Source organism: Oncorhynchus masou, chromosome 2 (assembly GCF_036934945.1).
Source record: "Oncorhynchus masou masou isolate Uvic2021 chromosome 2, UVic_Omas_1.1, whole genome shotgun sequence".
NCBI lineage: Eukaryota > Metazoa > Chordata > Actinopteri > Salmoniformes > Salmonidae > Oncorhynchus > Oncorhynchus masou.
Genome location: NC_088213.1, coordinates 19,442,247 through 19,461,980, shown reverse-complemented (window position 1 = coordinate 19,461,980; position 19,734 = coordinate 19,442,247). Strand labels below are relative to the sequence as shown.

General features: G+C 43.1%; 1 protein-coding gene across 5 annotated transcripts in view; it reads left to right on the top strand.

Moving 5' to 3' along the window:
* Nucleotides 1-1,681: 1,681 nt before the first annotated feature.
* ppip5k1a (diphosphoinositol pentakisphosphate kinase 1a) overlaps nt 1,682-19,734 on the top strand; it is a 44,258-nt gene continuing 26,205 nt past the window's right edge. For 4 of the 5 annotated variants that reach the window (XM_064989791.1, XM_064989774.1, XM_064989784.1 and 1 more), the window contains exons 1-8: nt 1,716-1,822; nt 8,078-8,699; nt 10,593-10,788; nt 11,226-11,316; nt 11,807-11,892; nt 14,130-14,284; nt 19,097-19,198; nt 19,333-19,494. In XM_064989791.1, coding sequence (XP_064845863.1) covers nt 8,544-8,699; nt 10,593-10,788; nt 11,226-11,316; nt 11,807-11,892; nt 14,130-14,284; nt 19,097-19,198; nt 19,333-19,494 — 948 coding nt within the window. In that variant the 5' untranslated portion in view covers nt 1,716-1,822; nt 8,078-8,543. Of the gene's footprint in view, nt 1,823-8,077; nt 8,700-10,592; nt 10,789-11,225; nt 11,317-11,806; nt 11,893-14,129; nt 14,285-19,096; nt 19,199-19,332; nt 19,495-19,734 lie in introns of all 5 variants that reach the window. The other variant, XM_064989765.1, reaches the window with a different exon arrangement.

Sequence of the window (19,734 nt, the reverse complement as noted above, 5' to 3'; positions counted from 1 at the left end):
CTGAATAAAGGATTTCCTGTTTGGAAGGTCTATCCAGGTGAGGGTGAGAAAGTCAATATCAGGCAGCTACTTGGTGGATAATGGCACAGAACGGAACATGATTAGTCCTCTGTTGTTCTCAATCATGATCAATTATGTTTACTCTCAGGTACAGCCGGATATTGGGAGGTCGTTACTTGCAGAAATGTGCCATACATAGTCAGGAAGCAATAGATGAGGTAGATCGGTGGCCATTAATGTGGAGATTCAGGTTCTCTAGAGAAAACTCAGACAGTGTTCTTTACCAGGAAGAAGGTGAGGTATGCTTGAGGTTGTATGGGAGAAACTTGGAGAGGGTGGGGGTCTTCAGGTTTCTTTGACACTAGACTGACCTGGGCAGAACACATTGAGAGAGTGGTGGGAAAGTGTAAGAAGGTGCTGAATGTCTCATTCTACAGGCATGTTGGGAACATGAGCAAAGACAGAACATAAGCTTTGGGTGGGTAATACCCAGGCAAAGGAGATGGGACTGTATGGAAGGGAGATTAGTCCAATGGTAGCTTTTTTCCTTAACTAGTTAAGTTAGTTAAGAACAAATTATTATTTTCAATGACAGCCTAGGAACAGTGGGTTAACTGCCTTGTTCAGGGGAAGAATGACAGATTTTTACCTTGTCAGCTCGGGGATTTGATCTTGCAACCTTTCGGTTACTATTCTAACACTCTAACCACTAGGCTACCTGCCACCTCCTGTCCTTGGATATTGTGTATCAGGATTTTGTGGCCATTTACACATATGGTTCAAAAGATGGTCAGCATTTGTAGTGCAGCAATGTGGGGTGGAAGTCAGGAAACGTATTACAGATCCTATGGCTGTATATACGGCAACATTGATGGCCATACTGTTGGTCTTGCAGTGGGTGGAGGAAGTCAGGCCAGAAAGAGTAGTTATTTGCTCTGATTCCTGTGCAGTGTTAATGAGTCTCCAGTCCTTTAGATCACGTAGCAGACAAGACCTGCTTATGAGGTGCTACAAACCCATTGCAGGATTAGACAGATGGGTATACAGATAAGATTTACTTGGGTCCCAGCCCATGTGGGGTGGAAGGGAACGAGGCAGTTGATGTACTGGCTAAACAAGCACTAAGAAATAGGGATGTTGTAGTTTCAATGAGCAAGGCAGAGGCAAAAAGACTGATATGGACAGTGATGGTGCAGAGATGGCAGGAGCAGTGGAATAGATATACTAAGGGCAGGTATTTATTTCAAGTACAGAGGAAAGTCAGGGAGGGGAGGACGGCAGGAAGGGACAGAAGAGAGGAGTCTATTTTTTACAAGATTAAGGGTGAGATACAGCCAGTTAAATAAGACTTAAATGTGACAGGAAAGCATCCAACAGGAAAGTGTGATTATTGCCAGGGAACAGAGACCGTGGAGCATGTATTGCTACAGTGTGGGCAGTATCAGAGGGAGAGAGAGAGGCTGATATCTAGTATGAGGGAGAAGGGGATACAGGAAATTATTTTAAAGAGTGGATTGAGTAGAACGTCATTAGATATAGTCTCAAATATATATATTTTTTTTTAAGAGCAACGGGGCTGTCAGATAGGATTTAGTTTCTCTCTGTCTCACATTCCAGTACAGTAGGTGGTGGTAATGCACCACAACATTGGATGCCAACCGCCGATAATCTCCACCGAAGAAGAAGTAGTAGTAGTAGGTGGCCATAATGCAACGTTTATTGGATGCCAATAAACTTCACCGAAGAAGAAGTGAGGTATCTCTTGAAAGCTGTCAAAGGGGAAAGAGGCGAAAAGACGTCAACAAAACGATATAGCCACTTCGTAAGTAACTTGTTGATTAATTATCATCGACAGTTATATCTGGTATAATGACTACAGTACTAGCTAGCTGAGTCACGGGGGGCATTGATTACAAACAAAAATGTCACGAATACAGACTTGATTACATAGCTAACTAGCGTTACCAGTCTTAGCTAGTACAGCCGGGTTTGCAAACGTAGCTAGCTAACGTTACTGTTATGTGTTCAGCTATCTAGCTATGATACCAATGTTATTTATTATTATTATTGCTCTGTTATTTAAGATAGCCTAGGTAGTTAACTATAGCTAGTATTATTCGAGGTGTTCGGATAAAATAGCTAACGTAGCTAGCTAATCTAACCTAGCTTGCTGATTTATTCACACTAACGTTAGCTAGTTTTGATCATGGTTTTGAAGCCGACAACAAATTATGTCTTCTCTCCCTGCTCTGTGGATAAGAGGGCCGAGGTTCAACCCTCATGTTGACACAACGACATATCAGGGCTTTAAAACAATAGGACAATCAACATCTCGCAAGATGTAACATTGATTTGATGAAAGACTGCTGCGTGCATCTGCAACCGTTTACAACTCTCTCGTCAATGCAGGATGTGAGTGTTCACCCTGCCCTATAAATAGTATGCGAAATTCATTATATTAATAACAAATATTTACATTTGGATGTAATTGTTTATTTATGTTATGCTTTAATAGACATTCATTACACACACAAAAAGACAATATGTAAATGTTTATTGGTATCATGAATTTGATCATGAATCTGTTCCATTACACAAGTTATTGGACGAAGGTGTCTTATGTATGGGGGAGTATATAATTTTTTATTTATTTATAATTAAACGTTAAATTGAGACCTGTTTGTGTGTGTGTGTGTGTGTGTGTGTGTGTGTGGGGGGGGGGGGGTGTAGTGTTCCCACACGGACATATCTCCATGTTACACTGCGTTAATATGGAAGACAGAGGGACCACCTGTGCTAATTAGCTATCTAGAATGCTCAGAACACCTGTATGTAACGAAGGCAGCCAGAAACTTACTGAAAGATACTGTTGGCTGCAACTGATAAAGCCGGTTGAAACAGTGCACAGTAAGTGTTTTTTGCATTTGTGGAATAATTGATCTGATATGAAAGTAATAATAATAATATAAATATATCCCATTTAGCAGACGCTTTTGTCCAAAGCGACTTACAAGTCGGCTGGGGCCACTACTTTTACATATGGGTGACCCTAGCGGGAATCGAACCCATGACGCTTGGCGTTGCAAGCGTCATGCTCTACCGACTGAGCCACACAGGACGTAGAGGGCTTTATGGTTCTAGGACTGTATCGCAAGTGATTCAAGTTTAGATGGAGTGATGGGCTGTTTTGGCTGTCAGAGCCAGTCTACCTCTGAAAATAACATACGGTCCTTGGACCTCTAGGGGTAACGATAGGCTCCTTAAGAGTACATCATGGGCTAGAATTTGGCATACTGTTTATACAACTAGTGTTCTGTGCAGCCATCAAGTCAGCAACATCAGATTGCTTTTATATTTAGGTAATGAGTTGGTACATTCTTTGGTTACCCGACATTGATATGGAACAAGATAAATCTTAATTTGCAAAGATTATTTTGTTTTAAAATTTCAACTCTATTGGACTCTACCTGGATGCACCGCACAGGTACATAAAACCTATTTGTAAGTTTGTCTGAGATGAGTCTTACTGTTAGCCAGTGTAGCCTAATGACCCAAGAGAAAGGAATAGCTCTCACCCCATGCTGCCCCTGCAGCCCTGAGTGAACAGGTGTAATAGAGGAGTTTACACCCCAGCTCCAAAGCCCTGGTTAATCCCCTTAAGTTAACTAGGGAAAGAGTTTACTTTAAATAAACAGCATGCCAAGATGTAAAAGGGATTTTCCTTATGTTTACCTGGGTTTTAATCTAATACTATTTGATGCCATGTGTTACTGACTGTCCTCTGTTGACAGATCAAGACTGGTGTGTGAGAGATTGTTCATAGAAGGAAATCCTTCTAATGGTACGTTCCCTGTCAGCTTATAGGGCTTAACCTCTCTTGGGTACGTGAGACGTTAGCGTCCCACCTCTTCAACAGCCAGTGAAACTGCTGGGCGCCAAATACAAATACAGAAATACTCATTATAAAAATTCAGAAAACAAAACATATTTTACATAGGTTTAAAGAGTAACTTCTTGTGAATCCAACCACGGTGTCAGATTTTTAAAATGCTTTAGGGCGAAAGCATACCTTAAGATTAGTTGAGAACATAGCCCAGCAGACAAATCATTAAACAGTAACCAGCCAAGTAGAGGAGTTACACAAGTCAGAAATAGAGAGATAATTAATCCCTTTGATGATCTTCATATGGTTGCACTCAGCAGACATTCATTTACTCAATAAATATTCCTTTTGTTCGATAGTCTCTTTATATCCAAAAACCTCTGTTTTGTTTGTGTGTTTTCTTCAGTAATCCACAGGCTCAAATGCAGTCAAAACAGGCAGCCAAAAATCCAAATTGTATCCTTAAAGTTCATAGAAACATGTCAAACGATGTTTATATTCAATCCAGGTTGTTTTTAGCCTAAATAATCGATAATATTTCAACCGCACAATAACGTTGTCAATATAAAAGATAAACAAGAAAGGTACTCTCGGTCGGACACATGAAAAAGCTCTGACACTTTAAGGCCCACCCATTCAGACTGCTCTTACTTCCTAATTTTTCAGAATACACGCCTGAAACCATTTCTAAAGACTGTTGACATCTAGTGGAAGGCTGAGGAACTGCAATATGAGTCCTAAGTCAATGGATACTGTAATGGCATTGAATAGAAAACTACAAAAAAAAAAAAAAAAAAAACTACTTCCCGAATGGATTTTTCTCAGGTTTTCATCTGTCAAATCAGTTGTGTTATACTCAGACACTATTTTAACAGTTTTGGAAACTTTAGTGTTTTATATCCAAATCTACCAGCATATCATATCTTCTGGGCCAGAGAAGCAGGCAGTTTCATTTGGGCATGCTTTTCATCCAAAATTCCAAATGATGCCCCTACCCTAGAGAAGTTAACCGGCTTACTTTGGTGTGCAGATTGATAGATTTGTGAAGATGAATCAACACTCATTATGATTTTTCAGTTAGATTCTAGCCTATATGATTAGGCTATTTTTGAATGACCTCTGTGTTGGGGAACGTAGCCTAAAATAAAACATATATGTGGTGGGTGGTTAGAATTGGATGTGAGATTTATTGTAGTCTATACGTGTCCTGCCACTGTTTACCTAACTGTGCCATTACTCACATGGATAGCCTAAATTGTCTGAGCTTTTTCACGGCTAATAGTCACTGTAACGTCATCTAGCCTACCATTAGTGATGATGGCTAATGTACCATGGACTTTGCTACTTTCACACAGTCAGCAGAACTGAGCTTTGTATGGGAGTTAGGGGCAGATATCAAACAGCAGTGTTCTGTTTGTGCCGAGCTTTCATTTAGTCAGTGCTGGCAAGTACAGGATTTTGTGTTGACATTTCTGTCTCTTTATGATGTGATTTTAATGCAGCATCGTTCAAGTAGGTAGAGTAATTAGACCTGATTGGTTCTACACACTCACCTGCAGTTCCTCCTCTACCCCTACCTAGTTCCTATATTGTAGGTAATCACGTTTTAGGCTTCTCCATTTTCTTCGCTAGGTTTTTTGTTGTTGACATGTCCAGGCATGTAAGATGCTTTTGTGCAGTAATTAGGCAACATATTTTGTAGCCTGACTATGCTATTCTATAATACTCAGCCAGGCACAGAATATTAGTAACCGTCTGAATAACAGCTCTCCTGATGGGAATCAACTGGCTGGATATTGTCTCTACAAGAGGCTTGTCTTCCAAAGTTCTGTATGATGTGTCAGGTTGTAATGAGTGGTAACAGCTAACCGAGAGCTTAGTAATCGGCCATGTAGGCCAGTGCTGCTCTGTCATGGGACACAGACCTGCGACCACAGTTCAGTGCTGATGTCAAATCATCCACACAACACATACAACAGATGTGTTCTTCCTGAGGTTTTTCAATCCCTGATAGGGCACAAATAATAATACATGTTGGTCTTTATTTAACCATCTTACATACAAAACCTTATTTGTTCATCGAAGAATGTGAGTAACTTGAAAGGATGTTCATAACTCTGCAATGTTGGGTTGCATCGGAGAGTCTCGGCCTCAAATCATTTCCCACAGTCTGTGCCTGTATTCTGTTTTCATGTCAGTGCGGGCTGAGAATCCACTCTCACATAGATACGTGGTTGCAAAGGGCATCAGTGTCTTAACAGTGTGATTTGCCAAGGCAGGATACTCTGAGCGCAGCCCAATCCTGAAATCTGCCAGTGGCTTCTGATTAAATTACATTTTCACACAACTGCTTGTTGTCATTTTCGATGAGGCTCTCTTGTTCAGATATCGGTAAGTGGATTGGAGGCAGGGCATGAAAGGGATAATGAATCCAGTTGTTTGTGTCATCCATTTCAGAAAAGTAATTGCGAACACAACTCACTCGCTGTATCACATTTGACATTGTCCGTAAGCTTGAGTTAATTTGCAGACAAAATCATGCAATGATGGAAAGACCTGTGTGTTGTCCTTGTTAATGCAGACAGAGAAGAGCTCCAACTTCTTAATCATAGCCTCAATTTCGTCCCGCACATTTAATATAGTTGCGGAGAGTCCCTGTAATCCTAGATTCAGATCATTCAGGTGAGGAAAAAACATCACCCAGACAGGCCAGTTGTGTGAGAAACTCGTCATCATGCAACCAGTCAGACAAGTGAGAATTATGGTCAGTAAAAACTTTAAGCTTGTTTCTCAATTTTAAAAAACATGTCAATACTTTGCCCCTTGATAACCAGCACACTTCAGTATGTTATAAAAGCGTTACATGGTCACTGCCCCATCATTGCGTTGTGCAGAAAATACATGAGTTCAGGGGCCTTGCTTTAACAAAGTTAACCATTTTCACTGTAGTGTCCAAAACGTATTTCCCTTGGCAGCAAGAGCCTCTCAGTGGATGCTGCCATATACCCAAGTGGCGTCGGGGGCAACTGCTTGCACACGCGTTACCACTCCACTATGTCTCCCTGTCATGGCCTTTCCGCCATCAGCACAGATACCAACACATCTTGACCACCAAAGTCCATTTAATGTCACAAAGCTGTGCAGTACTTCAAAAATATCCTCTCCTGGTTTGCAGAAGAGGATGTCTTCCTTAATTGACCCCCCCATAAACGTAACGTACACATACCAGGAGCTGTGCCAGGCCCGCCACGTCTGACTCATCCAGTTGTAATGCATAGAATTCACTGGCTTGTATGCGAAGCAATAATTGTTTCAAAACATCTCCTGCCATGTCACTGATGTGTTGTGAAACAGTGTGTTGTTTGATGAAGGAATTGTCTGTATTTTTTGTTGTTGCCTTTTCTCCCAGCATTGTCCCAGCCATATCTGCGGCAGCAGGAATAGTTAAGTCCTCCACAATAGTATGGGGCTTGCCTGTCCTAGGCACTCGTTAGCTCACCATATAAGACGCATCTAGCACCTTCTTATTAATGGTATCTGTTGCTTTTATACATGTCTTACTACTTGAAAGTCATTTTAATTCTCACCCAAAGAACACCTGTGGCTTATTTTTCAAATTGGGATGTTTTGTTTCTAAATGTCTGCGCAAGATTGACGGTTTCATCGAGTTGTGAGATAGTACTTTTGCACATATACTGTAACACACTGTGTCTGAGGAAAGGCACTATCTCAATGTAAGTGAATCAAATCAATGTAGTTCTCATCATATTTGTGCATCTTCGATCGTCTAACGTCATTGTCTGTTCGGTGCTTTCCCTGGTAAGGGGGCAGTAGCTCTTCGGCTGCATCAGATTCACAACTTTCAGTGTCCATGCTAGCTGGTCCTTCACATGTCGAATTACTGATGCGAGCATTGGATGTGCTCGTGGAAGCAGAACAACTTGTCATCGACAGGTGCAGGTGTAGTACTGCTGGTAGTAGCAGTACTATCAGTAAAGCTGGTATGTGTCTATGGATGGCAGGCCTTACTAAATGGACTGCTTGAAAATGTGAATTATTATTTGTTTTTTATTTAAACTTTTGTTATAGATTTTTGTATTTACATGTGAATCACATTTTTATTCGCCGCATTGCGTGTACCCCTGGGGTACCTGCTATTGAATATCCTCTATAATCTCTCTGTTTCATTTCTAGACTCTGTTGATCTTGGACAAGCATAGAGGAATGGGCTGCGGTCCCATTATAGTTGGATCTACCCCTACTAGTCCTGAGACCACACAAGAAGCCCAGCCCCAGGCCAGGCCCGAAACATGAGATCTTTACCCGCTAAGTAAAGAATGAGGCCTCAGCAACCCCACCCCAGAAACACCATCACCACCACTACTACTAACATAGTCTGTCACACACCTATTACAACTTAACCCTCAACACATTCCCCCTGCCCCAGGACCAGCTCTTGTATCCCCTTCCCTTCCTCACCCAACCCCCTACCACCCCAACCTAATACACCCCACAGAGCAGTTTAGCACACCTCGAGACTTGAGTCACCAGCCAATCAGCTCCTAGTAGGCCTTGTGCGCCTCCATCGGCGGCCCTCCCCGGCGGTGAGTTGGTGTGCGATGGCGCGGCGGGACGCTGAGGGCTGCCGCCGGGGATTGTGATGTCAGAGCCCGCCAGCCCGGGCGAGAGCCAGCGCGGCGCTCCCAGATTCTTCGTGGGCTGCGAGGACGATGAGAGCGAGGGCCTGGAGGACTACGACGGCTGCAGCATGAGGACCGACATGGAGCTGTACGAGGACGACGAGGACACAGACTCGGTGAGACCGCAAGAGACGAGAAGACACAAGATTACATCAGGCCTCACGATGTCACATATGAATCACCCGCATGAAAGTACATTAGACAACTGGCCCTGATATGGTAACCTCCATTACTATTACAGTTGAAGTCAGAAGTTTACATACACTTTGGTTGGAGTCATTAAAACTCATTTTTCAACCACTCCACAAATTTCTTGTTTACAAACTATAGTTTTGGCAAGTCGGTCAGGACATCTACTTTGTGCATGACACAAGTAATTTTTTCAACAATTGTTTACAGACAGATTATTTCACTTATAATTCACGGTATCACAATTCCAGTGGGTCAGAAGTTTACCTACACTAAGTTGACTGTGCCTTTAAACAGCTTGGAAATTCCATAAAATGATGTCATGGCTTTATAAGCTTCTGATAGGCTAATTGACATCATTTGAGTCAATTGGAGGTGTACCAAGGTCTACCTTCAAACTCAGTGCCTCTTTGCTTGACATCATGGGAAAACCACAAGAAATCAGCCAAGACCTCAGGGAGAAAAAAGTCTGGTTCATGCTTGGGAGCAATTTCTTCCTGAAGGTACCATGTTCATCTGTACAAACAATAGTACGCAAGTATAAACACCATGGGACCAGACAGCCGTCATACCGCTCAGGAAGGAGATGCGTTCTGTCTCTTAGAGATGAATGTACTTTGGTGCGAGAAGTGCAAATCAATCCAAGAACAACAGCAAAGGACCTTGTGAAGATGCTGGAGGAAACCGGTACAAAAGTATCTATATCCACAGTAAAACGAGTTCTATAACGACATAACCACTCAGCAAGGAAGAAGCCACTGCTCCAAAACAGTCATTAAAAATGCCAGACTACGGTTTGCAACTGCACATGGGGACAAAGATTGTACTTTTTGTAGAAATGTCCTCTGGTCTGATGAAACAAAAATAGAACTGTTTGGCCATAATTACCATCGTTATGTTTGAATGAGGAGGCTTGTAAGTTAAAGAACACCATCCCAACCATGAAGCACAGGGGTGGCAGCATCATGTTGTGGGGGTGCTTTGCTGCAGGAGGGACTGGTGCTCTTCACAAAATAGATTGCATCATGAGGAAGGGAAATTAGGTGGATATGTTGCTTCAATATCTCAAGACATCAGTCAGGAAGTTAAAGCTTGGTCACAAATGGATCTTCCAAATGGACAATGGACAAAATGGCTTAAGGACAACAAAGTCAATGTATTGGAGAGGCCATCACAAAGTCCTGACCTCAATCCTATAGTAAATTTGTGGTCAGAACTGAGAAAGCGTGTGCGAGCAAGGAGGCCTACAAACCTGACTCAGTTACACCAGCTCTGTCAGGAGGAATGGGCCAAAATTCACCCAACTTATTGTGGGAAGCTTGTTTTGAGGCTACATGAAATGTTTGACCCAAGTTAAACAATTTAAAGGCAATTCTACCAAATACGATCAATTAGTATGTCAACTTCTGACCCACTAGGAATTTGATGAAAGAAATAAAAGCTAAAATAAATAATTCTCTCTTATTATTCTGGCATATCACATTCTTAAAATAAAGTGGTGATCCTAGTTGACCAGGGAATAATTTACTAGGATTAAATGTCAGGAATTGTGAAACTGAGTTTAAATGTATTTGGCTAAGGTGTATGTAAACTTCTGACTTCAACTGTAGATACCATCACAATGGAGGCTACAGATATTAGGGCTAATTCCACAGCACAAGATCATGTAAGACTGCATGAGACTACTCAACTGTAAAGCACTTTTGTGACAACTGTTGATCCATTTCATTGACTAGTTGGTTGACTGGTTGGAAAGCTACTCAAGACTGTCGTCAAAGTAGCCTAACTCAAAGTGATCTCCCTCCCTCCCTCCCTCTCAGCCCCCGGAGCGACAGATCGTGGTGGGGATCTGTTCCATGATGAAGAAGTCCAAGTCAAAGCCCATGACCCAGATCCTGGAGCGTCTGTGCAGGTTTGAGTACATCACTGTGGTCATCTTCCCTGAGGACGTCATTCTCAACGAGCCTGTGGACAAATGGCCCCTGTGTGACTGCCTCGTCTCCTTCCACTCCAAAGGTGGAATACACACACCCACCAACTCTGTTCGCTGATGCAATAACTGTATTCAACTGAATTACCCCACCCATTATTCTATAGTCCAAAAAGTGATTACACATATTTAAACACACTACATCATATATACACACACACACACAGACAGCCCGTTCTCGTACCACGCTGTGTCAGCATTACTCGTCTTCAACCCATCTTGAGTAATTCTGTCTGACACCACAAACGGCCTGTTTTGACTAATGTGACTAAATTTGCTACCATTGATTTTTAGCAAAGTGTTGGAGAAACCCAGTTGAACAATGTTTGCCCACTCATTTCAATTACTTTCACTTGTCTGTCTTCATTAATGTGTCCCATTCTTGCCCCTGGTGAAGTTTGCACATACTGTGTAGCCTGCGTATAGGATTTGCTAACAGTTGGTGTTGCATTTGAATTTGTAGGATTCCCGCTGGACAAGGCAGTGAGCTACGCCAATCTCCGAAACCCACTGCTCATCAATGACCTGAACACACAGTACTACATACAGGACAGGTACAACCAAAACTAGAGATGCATACGGTAGGGTTGTCATGACAACAGTATCACAATACTCCGATGTAGAAGTATCATGGCAAGCTAATAAAACAAGAAGCAGACTTCATTTCTTGAGGAAAACAGAACTGATGTTGGGAAACAAACGGCCTTATTTTGTTACCCAGAGTCACGTGTTTATTATCCAAGTAATAAGACACTATTTACCATATTTGCCATGTATCGGGACAACCCTAGCGTTCTGATTAGAGGGGTGTAGCTATCACAGAGCATCATGGTGAATACTGTGCTGTTCTGGAGGTCTTATGTGGAATAAGGACCGTATGATGTTATATTATGGTGATTACTGGTGGTGATGTGTGACCAGCATTGTTTGGACTGGTGTCACGTGGTGATGTGTGCTGCCTTCGATATACAGCATTCATGTTAAGTGAGATGGCTGACTATCTCTCACTTGAATGCTGAATGTTATGTTTTGTCTGTTTTGTAGGAGGGAGGTGTATCGTATCCTGCAGCAGGAAGGCATCGATCTGCCACGCTACGCTGTGCTGAACCGCGACCCAGATAAACCTGACGGTCAGTGTGTGTTCCCCATAGGTCAAGCGTTGACTGTCCCATCAGGAATGGTCAATATTCTGTCTCTGCCCTGTAGTGTAAATCAGTCATTAGGGTTCGAAGATAACTGGGCGTGTTCAGCAGGGCACTATGTTGTAGAACATTTTGATAGAAATACATACACTTCCGTTCAAAAGTTTGGGGTCACTTAGAAATGTCCTTGTTTTTTTTTAAAGAAAGCGATTTTTTTTTTTTTTTTTTTTTTTTTTTTGTCCATTTTAAAATAACAAAATTGATCAGAAATACAGTGTAGACATTGTTAATGTTGTAAATGACTATTGTAGCTGAATGTTATTTACATGTTTTTTTAATAAAAAAAAAATGAATGTCTACATAGGCGTACAGAGGCCCATTATCAGCAACCATCACTCCTGTGTTCCAATGGCACGTTGTGTTAGCTAATCCCTTTTGCAATTTTTAGCACAGCTGAAAACTATTGTGCTGTTTAAAGAAGCAAGAGAACTGGCCTTTAGACTAGTTGAGTATCGAGAGCATCTTTCTTTCTTCTGAAACTCGTCAGTCTCTTTTTGTTCTGAGAAATGAAGGCTATTCTATGCGAGAAATTGCCAAGAAATTGAAGATCTTGTACAACGCTGTGTACTACTCCCTTCACAGAACACCGCAAACGGGCTCTAACCAGAATAGAAAGAGGATTGGGAGGCCCCGGTGCACAATTTCAGCAAGAGGACAAGTACATTAGTGTCTACTTTGAGAAACAGATGCCTCACAAGTCCTCAACTGGCAACTTCATTAATTAGTACCTGCAAAACACCAGTCTCAATGGCAACAGTGAAGAGGCGACTCTGGGATGCTGGCCTTCTAGGCAGCGTTGCAAAGAAAAAGCCATGTTTCAGACTGGCCAATAAAAATAAAAGATTAAGACGGGCAAAAGAACAAATCAAAATCAAATGTATTTATATGGCCCTTCGTACATCAGCTGATATCTCAAAGTGCTGTACAGAAACCCAGCCTTAAACCCCAAACAGCAAGCAATGCAGGTGTTGAAGCACGTTGGCTAGGAAAAACTCCCTAGAAAGCCCAAAACCTAGGAAGAAACCTAGAGAGGAACCAGACTATGAGGGGTGGCCAGTCCTCTTCTGGCTGTGCCGGGTGGAGATTATAACAGAACATGGCCAAGATGTTCATAAATTACCAGCATGGTCAAATAATAGGTCTGGGACAGGTAGCACGTCTGGTGAACAAGTCAGGATTCCATAGCTGCAGGAAGAACAGTTAAAACTGGAGCAGCAGCACGGCCAGGTGGGCTGGGGACAGCAAGGAGTCATCATGCCAGGTCCTGAGGCATGGTCCTAGGGCTCAGGTCCTCCGAAAGAGAGAATTACAGAGAGCATACTTAAATTCATACAGGACACCGGATAAGACAGGAGAAGTACTCCAGATATAACAAACTGACCCTTGGCCCCGACACATAATCTACTGCAGCATAAATACTGGAGGCTGAGACGGGAGGGGTCAGGAGACACTGTGGCCCCATCCGATGATACCCCCGAATAGACACTGGACAGAGGAACTCTGCCTAGAATGCCAGCATCCCGGAGTTGCCCCCCCCCCCCCTTAATGCTTCTAAAATGTTACAACCCTTTCTCAGTAAAGGTAGAGCTGTCAGTTAGTGTTATCATGATACTTCAATGTCAAAAAAAGGACATGAAGCAGACTCCAGTCAATGGTCCTTTTAAGAACCTGCTTTATGTCAAATACTGTGTGCTGTAGCTTGAAGTGTAAACATGTGACCAGCTGTTAGAAACTAACATTAGGACTCTGATTTCCTCAGGGAATTCAGTCTGCTTAATGTTTTGTTTGCTTGCCATGATACTTTGAGAATTTTGATAAAACAACTCAGTGTATGAGGGCATGGTTGTACGGACTGTCAATGGTATACTAAGACATGTAATTGTCTGTTTTTGAAACGGGGACTATAATGTACAGGTTCAACTGGTTGAATCCTACTATTTACAGTTGAAAGGGCTGACCACCGTCTGAATATGACGATGAACTGACAATATGCACCTGGTTCGTATTCACTACAAACTGAATGGAAGAAGTGGACCGAAACTAGGAGGGGCTACCTGAACTTGTCCAAAAAAACACATTTTCTTTGTATAATGTTTTGTGTTGCAAAACATTTAGCTGCGGTGTGCACTAATAAATACAACTTTGTATTGGTGTGTCTTCCCCAGAGTGTAACCTGGTCGAGGGAGAAGACCACGTGGAGGTGAATGGGGAGGTGTTCCCTAAACCCTTTGTGGAGAAACCGGTCTGTGCTGAAGACCACAACGTCTACATCTACTACCCCACCTCAGCAGGAGGGGGAAGCCAGCGCCTCTTCAGAAAGGTCACATTCTGATCCCTAAGCCGTTAAACCCTTAAAAAATGACCCCAATACGTTCGTCTGTCTAACCCACATGGGAAAGCCCCTTGGGTAGCTTTTTGACCAGGCTTCTTTCTCCCTCACACTTCCTCTCCTCCCTTAGCCCCAACCGAAGAGTTCCTCATAGCATAATAGCACTTATTCTAAAGCACGTTAAGGGTACTTAAATAGGTGAAGCCACACCAGGCACTCACTCTGGTTGAGCTCCTCATCAACCAGGCAGGAACACGATGACATTAGAGCTGTGTCGGCACTTGACATGCAACCTCTGCTATCAGATTACGAAGATCGCATTGAAAAGACAGGTGGTCGTGTGGTCAGATTGCATTCAGATCTGGCTGACCACTTCAGGAGTCAGGGATGTATTGTGTGTGGATTTCTCCTCAGTCTGGACGCAATCAGGCTACCGAAAGCGCATACAGTGGGCAATGTCATCAGCAGTCTGCCCACAGGTCTCCAGAAATTGTGTGTTTTTGGAGCGAGAGGCACCTTTTTTTCATTAAACATTGGAGGAAATGCATTCTTAGCATTGAGGAACGTGTTTGCTGGCTTCAAATGCTAGCCAGCTATCTTATTTAGAAAACATATTTTTGGTTTGGCTAGAGTTATGCTAACCTCTTTGCAATCCCTTTAATGTTGCTTTCTGGCTAGTTAGAGGTTAGCTACAGTAGTTGGCTACTGCCATCCAGTTATCAGATTTAGCCAGTTCCACCGTTTGCAGAATGCATACATGCATTTGAATATTACGTGGGAAAAGGGAATCCAGACACAATGTGGACATGGTAGACACATTTAAATGTAGGTCCAGAATTCCATGGTCAGAACTCTAATCAGAATACAAAAGCTGCATGAACTGTCAAGTGTAGACACGGCTAGGTTTTATCTAGTCTGCGTTCCAAATGGCACCCTATTCCCAATATAGTGCGACACTTATGACCAGAGCCCAATGGGCCCCTGTAGTGCACTACATAGGGAAGCAGGGTGCCATTTGTGATGCAGACCTCCTATTCTGACAGTGGGAGGAGAACAACCATCACTTTACTACAACAGTATTTTCAAACGAAGAAAAGGAACCTGTTATTTTCTGATCTGACGGATGGTCCGGATTCAGTTATCCCCTGTTATGCTACTGCCAGTAGGGTATAACACACACCGGGCATTCGGAAAGTATTCAGACCCCTTGACTTTTACCACATTTTGTTATCTTGCAACCATATTCTAAAATGGATTAAATACTTTTTTCCCCCATCAATCTACACACTGCCCCATAATGACATAGTGAAAACAGGTTTTTAGAAATTTTTGCAAATGTATAAAAAAAAAGATGCTTTATTTACAAGTATGCAGACCCTTTGCTATAAGACTCGAAATTGAGCTCTGGTGAATCCTGTTTCCGTTGATCATCCATGAGATGTTTCTACAACTTGATTGGAGTCCACCTGTCGTAAATTCCAAATCATGTCCAATAAATGGAAAGGCACACGCCTGCCTATACAAGGTCCTACAGTTGACAGTACATGTTAGAGCAAAAGCTTAGCCATTAGGTTGAAGGAATTGTTCGTAGAGCTCCGAGGTAGGATTGTTTCAAGGCACAGATCTGGGGAAGGGTACCAAAACATTTCTGGATGAAGTTTGGAACCACCAAGACTCTTCCTAGAGCTGGCTGCCTGGCCAAATTTAGCAATCGGGGGAGAAGGGTCTTGGTCAGGGAGGTGACCAAGAACCTGATGGTCACTCTGACAGAGCTCCAGAGTTCCTCTGTGTAGGTGGGAGAACCTTCCAGAAGGACAACCATTTCTGCAGCACTCCACCGATAAGGCCTTTATGGTAGAGTGGCCAGATGGAAGCCACTCCTCAGTAAAAGGCACATGACAGCCCGCATGGAGTTTGCCAAAAGGCACCTAAATGACTCTGACCATGAGAAACAAGATTGAACTCTTTGGCCTGAGTGCCAAGCTTCACATCTGTAGGAAACCTGGCACCATCCCTACGGTAAAGTATGGTGGTAGCAGCATCATTCTGTGGGGATGTTTTTCAGTGGCAAGGACTGGGAGTCTAGTCAGGATCGAGGGAAAGATGAACGGAGCAAAGTACAGAGATCCTTGATGTATACCTTCTCCAGAGTGCTTAGGACCTCAGACTGGGGAGAAGGTTCACCTTCCAACAGGACAAAGACCCTAAGCACACAGCCTGGAGAGACCTGAAAATAGCTGTGTAGCAACGCTCCCCATCCAACCTGACAGAGCTTGAGAGGATCTGCAGAGAAACTGGAGAAACTCTCCAAATACTGGTGTGCCAAGCTTGTAGCATCATACCCAATAAGACTCGAGGCTGTAATCCCTGCCAAAGGAACTTCAACAAAGTACTGAGTAAAGGGTCTGAATACTTATGCAATTGTGATATTTCATTTAAAAAACATTTTTTCAACTTTTTTATTTGTCATTATGGGGTATTGTGTGTAGATTGAGGGGAATTTAAAAAAATCTATTTTAGAATGAAGCCGTTACCTAAGAGAACGTGGAAAAAGTCAAGGGGTCTGAATGGAATGAAACTGGGATGGACCAACCTTTAGTTTCAAAACATCGTCCGACACTTTGCTACGGTGTCAACTAATGAATTCACCCCAGGACTAGGTTTCGTCTAGGAAATGTCCCGATAGAATATAGCTATCGTGATTGGCTCTATATGTTCCATATTCTATATGTATGTGTTTAACTGTACACACCAGTTGCTTGATTATGACAACTGCCAGGCCTACCTCCTGCTCTAATAACAGGCTCTGAGGTGAAACGTCATCTAGGTACAGATCTTGGATCAACTCCCCAATCGTAACCTTAACCATTGGGGGGGGGTTAATGCAAAACTGACCCAAGATCAGCGTCTTCACCTTACAATATTAAGGTGGTGAGGGTAGGCAACAACATCTCCACCACGCTGATCCTCAACACTGGGGCCCCACAAGGGTGCGTTCTGAGCCCTCTCCTGTACTCCCTGTTCACCCACGACTGCGTGGCCACGCACGCCTCCAACTCAATCATCAAGTTTGCGGACGACACGAGTGGTAGGCTTGATTACCAACAACGACGAGATGGCCTACAGGGAGGAGGTGAGGGCCCTCGGAGTGTGGTGTCAGGAAAATAACCTCACACTCAACGTCAACAAAACTAAGGAGATTATTGTGGACTTCAGGAAACAGCAGAGGGAACACCCCCCTATTCACATCGATGGAACAGTAGTGGAGAGGGTAGTAAGTTTTAAGTTCCTCGGCATACACATCACAGACAAACTGAATTGGTCCACCCACACAGACAGCATCGTGAAGAAGGCGCAGCAGCGCCACTTCAACCTCAGGAGGCTGAAGAAATTCGGCTTGTCACCAAAAGCACTCACAAACTTCTACAGATGCACAATCGAGAGCATCCTGTCGGGCTGTATCACCGCCTGGTACGGCAACTGCTCCGCCCACAACCGTAAGGCTCTCCAGAGGGTAGTGAGGTCTGGTCAACGCATTACCGGGGGCAAACTACCTGCCCTCCAGGACACCGACACCACCCGATGTTACAGGAAGACCATAAAGATCGTCAAGAACAACAACCACCCGAGCCACTGCCTGTTCACTCCGCTATCATCCAGAAGGCGAGGTCAGTACAGGTGCATCAAAGCTGGGACCGAGAGACTGAAAACAGCTTCTATCTCAAGGCCATCAGACTGTTAAACAGCAACCACTAACATTGAGTGGCTGCTGCCAACACACTGACTCAACTCCAGCCACTTTAATAATGGGAATTGATGGGAAATGTAAAATATATCACTAGCCACTTTAAACAATGCTATATAATATAATGTTTACATACCCTACATTATTCATCTCATATGTATACGTATATACTGTACTCTATATCATCTACTGCATCTTTATGTAATACATGTATCACTAGCCACTTTAACTATGCCACTTTGTTTACATACTCATCTCATATGTATATACTGTACTCGATACCATCTACTGTATCTTGCCTATGCCGCTCTGTACCATCACTCATTCATATATCTTTATGTACATATTCTTTATTCCCTTCACACTTGTGTCTATAAGATAGTAGTTTTGGAATTGTTAGCTAGATTACTTGTTGGTTATTACTGCATTGTGGGAACTAGAAGCACAAGCATTTCGCTACACTCACATTATCTATTAACCATGTGTATGTGACAAATAAAATTTGATTTGATTTAATAGTAATACATAGTCTAAATATACAACAGCACATTGAAATTATTTTTGACTCAGTGTGATCTCACCTCACATTCTGAGGGCTTTCGGGACTTTCATAAAACGGACCAATGTTTTCTGTCAGGATTTATAACCATTCGATCCCAATAGCTGATTTTATCACACACATTATTAGCATCCCAGTCGACTGTCGTAAGCTGCTCTGTGTTCTTCCTCTGAAATGGAATAGATCATAAGCGATGTGCAACACTGTCTACTGATGAATGAACCCTCGTCTCTTTCTTTGACTCTGGTTACAGTTGAGTAGTATGGTGGACGTTCATTCAGTCCTAATGTAATCCTATCGTGTGAAGAGCAGCGTTTCCCAAGTGTTTAGTCCACCTGGCACCTGTTGGTGGGTGGTTTTATTCTGCGTTGTAGAATGATTGGTCTGTTTAGTTGGTGGTTCACACCAACAGCTTTCAGTTGATCACAGAGCTAAAGGAGTTTGGGAACCACTGCTGTAGACAGTACGTAGTTCTGACGCTGTTGCCTCTGTCCTGTAGATCGGGAGCCGGAGCAGTGTGTACTCACCAGAGAGCAACGTGAGGAAGACTGGCTCCTACATCTACGAAGAGTTCATGCCAACGGACGGGACGGACGTTAAGGTGTGTGTTATGCGATTGTCAGTCTGTATTTCTGTTTATCTGTCTGTATCTATGCATGTTTGTTTATTTGTCTTATGCGAGTGCAGTGTGTGTGTGTGTGTGTGTACTAAATCTCCACGTGTATGTGTCCTCAGGTGTATACGGTGGGGCCTGACTATGCCCACGCTGAGGCCAGGAAGTCTCCTGCCCTGGATGGGAAGGTGGAGAGAGACAGCGAGGGGAAGGAGATCCGCTACCCCGTCATGCTCACCGCCATGGAGAAACTAGTGGCCCGCAAGGTCTGCCTGGCATTCAAGGTCAGTTATGGCTCGGTTGGTTGTGGGTTCGATTCCCATGTGGTGCTGAATAGATTGCCACATTATACTGAATAGCCGATAGGTGTGAACTATTTGCTGCTCTGGATAAAATCTACATCAAGTTCCTCTGGGTAGGGGCTATGGGTCGACATGGAATTGGTCATTGATTTGCCCCTCTTCTATTTAATGAGCTGGTACACAGTTCAGACCTGGGTTCAAATGCTATTTTAGATACCCTAT